Source organism: Aquarana catesbeiana, linkage group LG05 (genome assembly GCF_042186555.1).
Source record: "Aquarana catesbeiana isolate 2022-GZ linkage group LG05, ASM4218655v1, whole genome shotgun sequence".
In the NCBI taxonomy this organism is placed as follows: Eukaryota; Metazoa; Chordata; class Amphibia; order Anura; family Ranidae; genus Aquarana; species Aquarana catesbeiana.
Window position 1 is genome coordinate 372946221 of NC_133328.1, and position 14363 is coordinate 372960583.

Here is a 14363-nt window from a genome sequence, read left to right on the forward strand (position 1 = left end):
TTTAAGTCATGACACAGGAAGGAGTTAGCCAGCTGAGGGTAGATGATGCAGGTTGTGTGCTAATGAGATCAGCTGGTCAACTTCTTCCTGTGTCATGACCTAAAGTCTTTCCAGGAAGTAAGGCAGAAATAATCAAGCAGTGTTTTTAAACAGCTATTGGCCCACGTTCATATTGGGCCGATTTGACATGTCAAATCACATGCCAAATTGGAACAAGAGGTATAGGTTAGGACTTTATATGAGACCATGACCATCCGGTACACAGGTCTCCATCCAATTATATCTGAGAAAAATAAGGGGACTAGGGAAAAAAAGGGGGACAATGGGGACTTTATATGAAACACATCACTAGGGCAGGCTGAGTCATCAGATGTAAAAAAATGTAAATTTATTGATACCACATGAGAAACAAAGTGCAATAGATGATACTCGCATATAGTCAATAGATAAGGTACAAAGTATGTAAAACATGGCAGTAGAACATATAATAGTAGCATAGTAACATGTTATACATTGTAACATAGGTAAATTGCAGCATCATCAAAATTACACCCCGCATGTGTATACGTAATTCATATTGTATTAAAATCCAACTGATGGCTAAAACACTAAAATGCCCATGGTAGATACATATTCGTTGTGACATGTCAAGAAGTTATGAATGTTCAGTTGTATTGCTCGACGCGTTTCGTGGAAGTTTGTCCACTCATCAGGAGAAGCTATCTGGAAATATCTAAAGTAATGTATAAAGTAGTAATTAATAATATTTAATTATAACAGGAAGAGGGGAAGCAAAACCGCTAATCCTAACACTCTTACCTGTAGATATATGGTATAATAGTAGTAGGGCATATATAGGAAAGTTCATGATGGTAGGAGATAACCAGGGGTGGACACAACAACCCCACGGGAGCTGAGGAGGCAACCAAGAGGCGGCAGGGCGAGGCAGCTCAGGACGCCGTAGAGCAATGGGTAGTGAAAAAGTTCACCTAGGTTTCCAACAAGGTGGTGTAAGATAGAGCATTGACCCAAGGTAACTGTAGATAAATAAAATAAAATACGTATAGGTAAAAAACAAGTAATGTTGGATGACCACTAGGTGGAAGATCAAGTGTGGGACAAGGTAGAAGTGACAGTGGAGTGAACATAGGAAAAACAGACAGATAGTGTCCGGAAGACCGGTGGAATGAAAGAACAAAGAGAGCCCACCACCACACCAAGCGAACAAGGTGAAGGGATAGTGCAAGGCAGGTTAGGTGAGGACGGATGTGTAAAGGGGATGAAGAAAGCATGGTGCAAGGAGATCTCCGGTTACCTAAGATGACAGAGTCTCAGCCCGCCAGCCAACGAGGTGAACCCCCAACGTCGCGCTCAGACGTGCTAGGAGGGAGGAGAGGAGGCAGCCCACTAAGGAGACTAGCGCCTATATAGGCAACCTCCGGCCTCCATCAGTATGCACGCCAGAAGGAAACAGCGTCACGACGGCACGTGACGTCAATTGTCGACGCACAGCGGACACCCGCCCCCGATCCCATGACTGGTAAATCAGAGGGATAGGGGGATAGCAACGGTGCGCGTCGCAGCTCCCGGGGATGGAAAGGATCCACCCCCGAGTGTCAACCTGGATAGATAACATGACTAGGATAAAACAAAGATATTCCAGTGATAGCAAGTAAATATAATAACTAGGCATATGACACAAGACCACAGCAATGGTATATATAGTATTTAGTGTGTGTTTCCATCCCATATTAATATTGAAACAAGAGGTATAGGTTAGGACTTTATATGAGACCATGACCATCCGGTACACAGGTCTCCATCCAATTATATCTGAGAAAAATAAGGGGACTAGGGGAAAAAAGGGGGACAATGGGGACTTTATATGAAACACATCACTAGGGCAGGCTGAGTCATCAGATGTAAAAAAATGTAAATTTATTGATACCACATGAGAAACAAGGTGCAATAGATGATACTCGCATATAGTCAATAGATAAGGTACAAAGTATGTAAAACATGGCAGTAGAACATATAATAGTAGCATAGTAACATGTTATACATTGTAACATAGGTAAATTGCAGCATCATCAAAATTACACCCCACATGTGTATACGTAATTCATATTGTATTAAAATCCAACTGATGGCTAAAACACTAAAATGCCCATGGTAGATACATATTCGTTGTGACATGTCAAGAAGTTATGAATGTTCAGTTGTATTGCTCGACGCGTTTCGTGGAAGTTTGTCCACCCACACTTGATCTTCCACCTAGTGGTCATCCAACATTACTTGTTTTTTACCTATACGTATTTTATTTTATTTATCTACAGTTACCTTGGGTCAATGCTCTATCTTACACCACCTTGTTGGAAACCTAGGTGAACTTTTTCACTACCCATTGCTCTACAGCGTCCTGAGCTGCCTCGCCCTGCCGCCTCTTGGTTGCCTCCTAAGCTCCCGTGGGGTTGTTGTGTCCACCCCTGGTTATCTCCTACCATCATGAACTTTCCTATATATGCCCTATTACTATTATACCATATATCTACAGGTAAGAGTGTTAGGATTAGCGGTTTTGCTTCCCCTCTTCCTGTTATAATTAAATGTTATTAATTACTACTTTATACGTTACTTTAGATATTTCCAGATAGCTGCTCCTGATGAGTGGACAAACTTCCATGAAACGCGTCGAGCAATACAACTGAACATTCATAACTTCTTGACATGTCACAACGAATATGTATCTACCATGGGCATTTTAGTGTTTTAGCCATCAGTTGGATTTTAATACAATATGAATTACGTATACACATGTGGGGTGTAATTTTGATGATGCTGCAATTTACCTATGTTACAATGTATAACATGTTACTATGCTACTATTATATGTTCTACTGCCATGTTTTACATACTTTGTACCTTTTCTATTGACTATATGCGAGTATCATCTATTGCACCTTGTTTCTCATGTGGTATCAATAAATTTACATTTTTTTACATCTGATGACTCAGCCTGCCCTAGTGATGTGTTTCATATAAAGTCCCCATTGTCCCCCTTTTTTCCCCTAGTCCCCTTATTTTTCACATGCCAAATTGGAGCCTATTGCCGGCAATGGCACCGTCCAAATCGGTGCGACGCTGCACCGATTCCCAAAGGTAGTTTCTGCATTACTTCTGGCAATTTCGATAGACATCTGTGCATGAACCCTGCACAGATGTCTGTCAAATCGCCCCGAAGTCAGACTGAAAAGCCGGTTTGAAATCGATTTCACACCTGCTCTCAGTGTGAACCTGGGCTTAAGAGAGTAGGGTAAGCCTGTGCAGAATTAATGAAACACTGTTTTATTTTTGCAAAAGAAGTACAATAATGCTATATTGGTACATATGGAGCTGAAATTAAAAAAAAAAAAAAAAAAAAAAAGGTGATTTTCGCCTTTAAACCCCTTTGCTCTCATTACATGTTTGTAATTTTGTAAAAGTTTACAAAAAAAAAAGAAGTAGGTCTGGCTAAAAGGGAATGGGAAAGGGCGTAAGCTAATGGCCCGTACACACGATCCAAAAATCTGACGAAAAATACCGCTTTCGATGCGATCGTACGATAATCGGATCGTTGGTACAGAGCTTTTGAGAGCTGATCATGACAGTCATCCGATATTATTCGATTAGACAAGCACGAAAATTTTCCTCGTACGATACCAGATCATATGATTTTCGTTTAGTCAGTACAGTTGTTGTCTGAAAATACACAACAACACATTACATCACTTCCGAATCTCTCTCTCTCTCTCTCTCTCTCTCTGGAGATATATATATATATATATATATATATATATATATATATAGAGAGAGAGATTTTATAGAGAGAGAGAGAGAGAGAGATATCTCTCCCTCTCTCTATATAGATATACTGTATCTATATAGATATAGCTATAGAGAGAGATATATATATATATATATATATATATATATATATATATATATTCTATCTCTCTATAGATATATCTATATAGAGAGAGGGAGATATCTCTCTCTCTCTCTCTCTCTTATATATATATATATATATATATATATATATATATATATATATATATATATATATATATATATATATATATATATATAAATTTTTTTTTTTTCCTGTCGTACGAGAATTTTTGTGACTTTAGTAACCTATTGTCAGGCCACCTGTATCCAGGTGACAGATGCACCTAGGGCTGCAACTAACGATTATTTTCATAATCGATTAGTTGGCCGATTTATTGTTTCGATTAATCGGTTAATAACATCAAAAAAAGAGTGTGGTGTATAATTTAGTTAATATGTAAAGTTTTTTTTAAAAAAAGGCAATTTATTCTTAAATATCTCTATGCAGTGGTAAATATAAATACAGGGGGTCCCCTAGTTACAAACATCCGACTTACAAACGACTCCTACTTACAAACGGAGGGAGACAACAGGAAGTGAGAGGAAATCTACCCCTAGGAAGGGAAATTCTCTCCTGTAAGAGCTATTATGGAGAAAAGGTACCTCCACTGATGCTTTATCACCAAGGCTTGTTTCCACAATAACCCAAAGTTTTCAAAATCCAATTGTCATTGGGACAGAAAGTGAGGTGAAATCCTCTGAACAGGGGCACAGACAGCAAAACAAATGTTACAGGGGTGATAACCCTTCCCTATATTATCCAAAAAGCTTAAAAATAGTTTTTTTGGCTGGAGCTACACTTAAAAAATGTACCTGTTCCGACTTACAAACAGATTTAACTTAAGAACAAACCTACAGTCCCTAACTTGTTTGTAACCCGGGGACCCCCTGTAACTATATGGTTAGGGAGCAAAATCTCCAATCCACTCTGAGAATAAAAGACAGAAGAGATATACTGTATATACTATTAAAGAGTAAATCTGGTAAATATCGGACTCAGAGATCAAATTTTTGTGTTTAAAAAAAACAAACAAACAATGTCTTCCTTCAAAAAAAAAAAATGTAATTTTAAGAACGTTCGTTTTCGATTTTCTAATTGTTAGTGAGGTCAAATTGACGTTCATTTTCAATCACAGTGACGGGAAAATTTGGAAATAGAAAACATCTCGGTCAAAGGAATTTTCAGACAGTGTGTGATTTTCGTTCATAGATTACATTTATTTTAAACAGAAATGTTAAAAGCAAGTGAAAATTTCAAACAACATTCTTTCATTCAGCGAATGTATAAAGATTTTTCATATGAATATTCTCGTCTGAAAATTGATCTGTGTGGCCAGCATAAGGCTCGGTACACACCTATGCAGTTTGCTTGTGATCTGTTTCTGCAGTGCTTTTTGATTTTTGCACACGTGATTTTGCTGCAATTTGCGTTTTTGCATTTTTTTTTGGCCAATTTGTTGGGCAGATTAAAAAACACAAATTGCTGCAAAAACGCATTACATGCTTTTCTGCAGCTTCTCCATTGAAGTATATTGAACCAAAAAAGCACAGTTTTGCGTTAAAAAAAAAAAGTCTCTGACCCTTTCCAAACATGCAGTGGCTGAAAAAAGCATAGATGTGAACGTGTCCCATAAGAAACCATGTAAATGAACTGTAGTGCTTTTGTGCAAAAAGCACCAAAAAACACACACAGATGTGAACCAGGTCTAAGACGTTTAGTAAAATAATGGCAACCGGGAGGAATTGGAGTCCCAGGGTCTTCCCGGTTGCCAAGGTCTTCCCTCTATTGCCGGTGGGCAATACAAGCTGGTTTGACCCATACGGTGTATGCCGTCCTGGGTTCAAACCCTCCGGTAAGCCTCTAATCATTTTCGCTATGGGATTTTCACATGCTCATATATAGGACACTTCGGTGAAGGTTTTCCAGACCTCTTCTTTTTGCTGGCCATCAAGATTTCCTGTATATGATTGGTGGACAATAAGAAGCCAGTTTGACCCATTTTTAGCTTATGTTATTTTGGGTGTGACCTTTCTGGCAGGCCCTTACTTTGGTGATGGTATCTTCACAATTTTCATTTTTTCACATATGGTGACCATGATGGCCCCATTTATGTATGGATTGTAAACTATTAGCACATTTGATGGACTTTTAATTTTAATTTAGACACCAGAGTATATTTATTTCTTCAAATTTTTGTATTTATCACCCATATTTCATCTTTTGTAGCGCTACACTTTGTTTCACTTGTCATTTTTAGCAAATATTCTATTTGTTGTGTTGGCTGCTTACACCATTGAGTAAGCACAAATTTATCACTGTTGTTTTACCTATTTAATTTCTACCTGCAACTAGTAAGCAAAAAAAGTTGGACGATCTGTCGTCCGATTTTTGTATCGTGTGTGCGGTGCATTGGAATGCTGATCTCTGGAAGGTATTGCTTAGGGATCAGTGATGTCCAGTAAACCTGTCTTCACCACACCTCCAACAAAGCTTTGGGTGAGCAAAGAATGATTGATTATTTGCACGGTATACTTACAAGACAGCCATTTGTAATACGATTCTTAAATCCTGCTACTGATCTATACTTTGCGAGTAAGAGACCAGTTATCAGTAAGTGAATGAATTGCCCTATTGTGATTTAAAGGAAAGTGGTCCTCAGAAAAATAAGGAGGATGCTATTGCTGACTTGTTCCCCCCCAATGTTAGTAGCCTGGCTCTTTGAAGAGCTTTGTTACTTTCTGTTCAGAAATATTTTCTTGACTAAATGCATTCCTTATGTTTTTTTTTTTTCCCCCTAGTGCTTCCTAATCTGCATCAGTTTATATTGAGTAACCCCTTAGGCCCCTTTCACACTGACGGACCGTATGGGTCCACCCGATCGGACCATCCTTTGCTTTCTATGGAGCATCGGATGTCAGCAAACGTGTTCGATGACACCCACCAACATCAGATCAGATCCTTTCCGCTAAAAACAGACGGATGAGAGATCCATTCCCCATCCATCTGGTGGATGACAGTCGGATGGAAATGGACAGGTGGTCCATTTCTATCTGACAGCCCATAGAGGACAGTGGGCTGTATCTGCTCTGCATTGCAGAGCGGACATGGACCGGTCAGCTGCCTGATCAACAGAGAGATCCCCTGCTGAGCGAGCAACTCCACCAGTGTGAAAGGGGCCTTAAGTAAAACCTATCTTTTAAAATAGGTTTGATTATTTTACAGATTAGACATTTAATCATTAAGCAAAAAAACTTAAACATTTTTTTTTATCTTATTTCTCTAGGACACGGTACCATTGTCTACTTTGATACTTGGAGACAAGTCTGATCCTACTTCAAGTTCTTTTGCACAGAGGTTAGGTATGTATGTTACTTTATTTACAACTTGGATTCTCTTTGTCCACCAGCTACATGGAGCCTTCAGACATTACCAGATTTACCCCCAAACATCCCCCCCCCCCCAATCCTGGGACGGGTGATCTGTCGATCAAAGTGCCAGGACAAAGAGGAGGGGCTGTATAAGACAACACGCGGCGGGGAATACACAGCTATTGAAATTAAAGCTGTTATGTTCCCCATGCTCTGATTAACCAGGAGGCGGCGGCTCTCCTCTCCCTTCCCCTACGATCGCTCCGACAAACCCAGGCTGCCAGCTGTGCTCGCCCCCCGCTCCCAGGCAACTCGCACTCGCCAGCCCTCAAAATGCGAGCAGGCGAGTGGATTTTTTGAGGGCTGCCATTGTTTACTTCTGACAACCATGCACTAAACTTGGGTGGGGTGGCCCTCATCCACTACTTTGCTATGACTTTTCTTGCAGAAAAGAGTTTTTCGTCCAGAAATATGTTGGTAAATTTATTTATATCTGGTTCTGCGTATATCCCCATAAGACATGGCTTAGGGTACAAGGTAAGGGCAGAGCCCATTGTGTCATGGAGAAACTGTACAATCTGTGTCCAAAAGCCGTGGATCTTGGGGAAACTCCAAAGTGATAAAACATTCCTGTTGCACATTGCACAGTTGGCAGTTTGGTCACGCTTATACCTGGACACTCTAAGTGGGGTAAGGTATGATCAGTGAATTATATAGATCTGCGTAAGTCGGTCAGAAAGTTTGGGAGATACTAATTTGCAGGTGTCAAGGGCATCACTCCATTCCTCATCTTCCATTGCCCCTACATCTTCCTCCCATCTAGCTTTCAATGCATTAGCTGACCTGGAAGAGGAGGGCAGTAGCAACATGCTATAAAAAATAGAGATCAGTTTTTGGGGGTCTGAGCTACGTATCACCTCCATAAAGGGGTTGATGTCCAATTGAGGGGTACCGGTTGGGAATTGTGTTCTGAAAGCATGTAGAATTTGTAGAGATCTGAAAAACATACGGGTCGATAATCCATACTCTGCCCTCAGCCTGTCAAATATTTCAGTTCTCTATTAACCACTTGCCGACCGCCGATGTACGTCCAGCTGCCATAACCCCGGTATCCCTGTTTTCGTGCGGCGGCCGGCTTTCAGATAAAAGTGGTCTCTGCGGCGGATTCGCTGCAAGATCACTTTTATCAGTGGCGGGAGAGGCCCCCCCCTCCTGCCAGGACCCGGTGCCCTCTACCGCTTACCGGAGCCGTCGGTAGCAGCGGAGGCGATCGCGTCTGTCCCCTTGTTGTGCCTGGAGACGAGTGAGGGGAAGATGGCACCCACTCGATTCCATGACACTGCAGGGCAGAAGCGACGTCAAAACGTCACTTCCGCCCATACGTCTTAAAGGCACATTTTTTTCAATGTCATTTTTTTAAATGACCTTTTTTTTTTAAATTGCATTTTAGTGTAAATATGAGATCTGAGGTCTTTTTGACCCCAGATCTCATATTTAAGAGGTCCTGTCATGCCTTTTTCTATTACAAGGGATGTTTACATTCAAATCAAATCATGTAAAATGAATAAGGAAAATTAAAAAAAATTTTTTTTTTTAAAACCCCCCCCCCCGTCCCGACGAGCTCGCGCGCAGAAGCGAACGCATACGTGAGTAGCGCCCGCATATGAAAACGGTGATCAAACCACACATGTGAGGTATTGCCGCAATCGTTAGAGCAAGAGCAATAATTCTAGCCCTAGACCTCCTCTGTAATGCAAAACATGCAACCTGTAGAATTTTTTTTTTTTTATAACTGACAATTTTTATTATTTTTTTCCACAGAAAAACAGATACAGCATTATAGCATTGGGTACAGGGAGAGAGAGAGAGATCATAATGTCACAATTCAATTTGGCACACAATCACCCAAACGGTGGACGGCAAAGCCTTTCAATATAAACAGTTAGTGATAAAATGAAGTTGATTTACTGGATAATAATACATCTCAAACAGTATAACCGCTAGTACCCTTTGCATACATGTATAAATTTTCAGAAAGAGAGAAGAAAAAAGAAAAAAGTAGGAAAAAGTAGAAGAAGGGGGAGGGGACGGCCACCCATCTCCAGAGCCTGGAACAGGCCGGTGGGGGATGAGTCATAAATACATAAATGACACATGTCTTTAGGTCGCAGGAGTCTCCAACAGAGCCCAGGGTTCCCAAATACGATTATGCTTATCAAGTGTATCATTTAATGAGGCCGTAAGATATTCCATCCTCTTGACATCTCTGATCCTGGAATGCAGCTCAGTCAATGAGGGAGGTTCTCTTTTTTTCCACTTTAGAGCCACCAAACAACGTGCTGCAGTAAGCACATGGGCTAAGAGTTTTTTGGACATTTTAGAGAAGGTGGCAGGTGGAAGGCCCAAGAGAAAAATCCTTGGATCAAGGAGCACTTCAACATCAAAGATGGACTGGAGTAGAGATTGTACCATACCCCAGTAGGGTATGATTAGAGGGCAGGTCCAATAGACATGAAGTAGTGTTCCCCTATCCTTATAACATCTCCAACAGCGGGAGTCAGCCGTGGGGTATATGGAGTGGAGCAGGTCAGGGGTCTGATACCAATGAAATAGAATCTTATATTGATTCTCTTTATAAAGCGTGCATATGGAGCTTTTAGTAGCCTGGGTCCATATGGATTGCCAGATCTTTAAGGATAAATTTGTGCCCAACGCCTGCTCCCACTTAGCCATATATGAATGTCGCGGCCCGTCTGGTGAGAAATCTGTGATCAGTATCTGATAGGTGCGGGAAATCATGCCTTTAGGGGACGAACCCTCTAAACATAGCCTTTCGAAGTCTGTCAGGGGGGAGAATCTTAAATTCGACCCTAGTGATTGTGCATAATGGCGAAGTTGTAGGTAACTGAAAAAGGCCTGCTTAGGGATATCAAAAGTCTCTTGCAGTTCTTGGAAGGGTCGTAGCATTCTGGTTTTAGGGTCAATTAGTTGTCCATAACGGAATATGGCCTTATCCATCCAAAAATGGGACATCTGTGAAGTTAAGCTGTCAGGAATATTAGGTGTAAATAGGAATGAAGTGACTGGGGAAGATGTGGTGGTGAGCGGGTATTTCAATTTAGCCCGTCGCCATAATGTATGTAAGAGAGCCATCGGTCCTAGCAACTGTACGCTGCCGGGGGTATATCAGAGCTCCAAAGCATGGAGTTTGGGTGTATGGGGGCTAGCCACAACTTTTCTATCTGTGTCCACCTATTGTAAGCATGTAGGGACCACCAGGAGGCTATAGGTCTTAATTGAGTTGCTAGATAATACTTAGCTATGTTGGGGAACGCCAGTCCACCTTGGTTACGTGGAGCATATAAAACCGATCTAGCAACACGGTGTCTTTTATAATTCCAGAAAAAGTTTATCAGGTCACCTTAAAGTTTTTTTAGGTGTGAGTACGGAATGGGAATAGGAAGCGTCTCAAAAAGATATAGAAGTCTGGGTAATATTGTCATCTTCAAGGTTGCAAGTCTACCAAAAAGGGACAGTTTCAGAGATTTCCATTTAGTTAGGGAGGCTCTGATAGAGGTAAACATTTGGGGGAAGTTGGCCTTGTATAGAGTATCGTATGTGGATGTTATGTGTACCCCCAGGTATTTTAAGGAAGAGGACCGCCAAGAGTATGGAAATGTTTGCGAAAGTGTTGATAATGTATGGGGGGATAAATTAAGAGGAAGAACCTCCGTCTTGGAACTATTAATTTTATAACCTAAAAGGATGCTATATCTTTCCAGCTCCACTTGTAAGTTTGGGAGAGATATGCGAGGTTGGGCGAGAGTGAGGAGGACATCATCCGCAAATAAGGAGATCTTAAATTCTCTAGTACGGACTGGGATACCATGAATACTTGGATTATTTCTGATATGGGCTGCTAGCGGTTCAATGCATAGGGCATATAAAAGAGGGGAGAGTGGGCAGCCTTGGCGGGTCCCATTAGAGATCAAAAAGGTAGGGGAGGTGGCAAAGTTAGTGCGAACCTGGGCTGTTGGGGCCGAGTATAGATGGGTGATAGCTCGGAGGAATGGGCCCTCAATACCAGCCCGGTTGAGAGTCGTGAACAGGAAGGGCCAGCCTAGCCTATCAAAGGCTTTTTCGGCATCCAGACTGAGCAGTATTGCCTCCATTGTGTTCCTGTTCGCAACCTCCACCAGGTCGATAACCCTCCAGGTGTTATCCCCAGCCTGTAGACAAGGGATAAAACCCACCTGATCTCTATGGACCAGGGATGGCATGAAGTTGTTTAATCTATTTGCCAGCAGTTTCGTAAAAATTTTTAAGTCTGTATTGAGAAGTGCTATCGGCCTGTAATTAGACGGAAGAGTGTAATCTTTCCCTGGTTTTGGGATTAATGTTAGGTAGGAATTTTGCATATCTCTGGGGATGGGTGTGTCAGAGAAAAATGAGTTAAAGAGATTTGTCATATGGGGAAGTAAATGTGGTAGGAACGTCTTGTAATAGAGGTATGGTAGTCCATCAGGCCCGGGGGCCTTATTATTTGGCAACAGTTTGATTGTTTCTGTTACCTCCTCCTCTGTAATGGAGGCATTAAGAATCTCCAGAGCAGAGGAGGTAAGCCTAGGAGTGTCCGCTTCCACTAAATAGGTATGGATGGCCTGAGATAGGTCAGGAGGGGGTGGGTTGTGCGGAACATTCGGATCATTATACAGTGCAGAGTAAAAGTCGTGAAAAAGTTGTGCTATTTTGTTAGGGTGGGAGTGAAGGACGCCATTTGTCTCCCTAAGTTGTGTAGTGGTAGTGGTTGCTGCCTTGTCACGAAGCTGTTTCGCCAAAAGCGTATGTGGTTTGTTGGCTTTGTCGTAATAAGTCTGTCTAAGCCTAATCAATGCCTTTTCTATCTTACCCATGTCGATATCCTTCAATCTAGCCCTTACACTAGTGAGTTCTTTAAGGGTTGTTAGGGACGGAGATGTGAGCAAGCGCGCTTCTAGATGCTTAAGTCTGTCTAAAAGGGCGCTGCGTGTTGTATTAGCATTTCTTTTCAGGGCAGTGGAGAGCGAGATGCATTGGCCTCGGAAGACCGCCTTATGGGCTTCCCACAAAGATGAGGTGGGGATCTCAGAGGAGCAATTTTCCGTAAAGTACAGTTTCAAAGTTTGCTCTAATTCTATTCTAGATGGGTCATGTTTAAGTAGAAAGTCATTTAGACGCCAATGGCATTTACGAAAGGAGCTTGGGGAGAGTGCCAGGGAGAGTGTAATCGGGGCATGGTCCGACCAAGAAATGGCCTGAATGTCTGGGTTCCTACATGTTCGCAAAGTCGGGGCGTTGACAAAAAAATAATCTATTCGTGAGTGGGACATATGGGGATGGGAATAGAAAGTGAATTGTTTAGCTGATGGATAGGTGGTGCGCCAGGTGTCAAACAGGGCATATTTCCTAGTAAGTTGGCGAAACTGGGTGGCTGTTCTATTAGCTGTTATTTGGGATTTCCTCTGACCCATTGAGTGTTTATCAAGACCCGGAGAGTGAACAAGGTTAAAGTCTCCTCCGATCACCAGGTACTGATGGGGGACCTCAAACAGGTGGTCAAAGACTTTAGACAAAAAGGGGATTTGATTTGTATTTGGGGCATACACATTACAGAGAGTGATACTCGCTCCTCCCCAAAGGCCTCGGAGGATGAGGTAGTGTCCTAGTGGGTCAGAATACAGAGATTGTAACTGGAAGGGGGAGCCTTGCTTAAAAAGGATTGCTACCCCTGCCCGTTTATGTGGGCCAGAGGCCTGATATGCGTGAGGGTATTGTCGCCGTGCAAATGTCATGGTGCCCGTTTTGTCAAGGTGGGTCTCCTGAATGAAAAGAATGTCAGCTTTAGACCGTTTGAACTCTCCTAGCGCTAGGCTTCTCTTAACATTTGAGTTAAGGCCCTTTACGTTTAGTGAAAATATGTCAATCATGGTGGGTATGTTGTGGAAAGAAACGGTAGCTTACCTAGTGGGTGTAGTAGAGCCTTGGAGTATGGGAGGTCCCTAAGTGGGTCTTCATGGTGATTGCGGTTTGGAGGTCTACGACCCCCCGAACCTGAACCCGGTCCCGGAGATGGGTGGCGCACAGAAGGTTAAGGAAGGGAAGAAGAATGGGAATAGCAGTAAGAGAAGAGCAGAGAAAAAAGTATAAAAAAACTGAAAAAAAAACACAAAGGTTAGTACAAAGTCAAGGTTAGTTAACCATTCACAATATAACCCACCTACACAAAGCGATGGGGTAGGAGAGTCCGGAGGGCCCCCTCTGACATAGGAGGCAGAAGTGCCCCTGTCAGAAAAAGTAGAAGAAGGGACCATTCGGAGATCCCCGGGGGGGGGAGGAGAGGACGGACCCAAGGAGGGGATGACCCCCCCTCCGGACCTGCCTGCATCTAAATTCACAAAAGAAAAACTAAATAACAGAAAAAACATGGAACCTGCATGCATCAACTGGCAACCAACATATCTATACTCCTGATTATGGCCCGACTAAGAGAATAAACCATTGGAGCTATTGATTCGTGAGAGTTGGAGCAATAGTAAGTTGTGACCTGGAATTTAAAAACGGTGATATAAAAGTACTAGTGTAAGAGATACTTCTCTTTGTGATAGTATTCCCTTATAGTTTGATCCCCGACAGGGGGGGGAGCAAAAAAGGAGGGGGGGGGGACAACCCTCCCTATTAACCATGCTCCTCCTCTGAGACAGAAAATAGGAAGGAGGGGAGAGAGAGAGAGTGGGCGAGTGGGTATAGGTAGGTGCAGGAGAATGGGGGTGGAGGGGGGGGAGAGAAAGGAGGGAGGGTAGGAAAAAAGAGGGTATATGTGAAAGAGGAGGAGCATGGAGGGGGGGTGACATAACCCGACTCGCTAAGCAAGTCCTATCTAAACCTTAAGTCACAATCAAACATGTGTTGCTAACTTAATAGAAAATCTGTTTGCTGAGTAGGACCATACTATAGATGAGTAGGGTGAGCAGGATATGTCTCCAGGTTCTCAGGTAGAGAAATAGGGAGAGACAGATCGAGTAAATCTG

At 42.2% G+C, this 14363-nt stretch overlaps 1 protein-coding gene across 1 annotated transcript in view; it reads left to right on the forward strand.

Moving 5' to 3' along the window:
• The window catches only part of PSMG4 (proteasome assembly chaperone 4), a 49737-nt gene that overhangs the window by 17257 nt on the left and 18117 nt on the right, over positions 1-14363 (forward strand). Inside the window, exon 2 of the mRNA XM_073630977.1 lies at positions 7212-7287. Within this exon, the coding sequence (XP_073487078.1) occupies positions 7212-7287 (76 nt within the window). The remainder of the gene's footprint in view (positions 1-7211; positions 7288-14363) is intronic.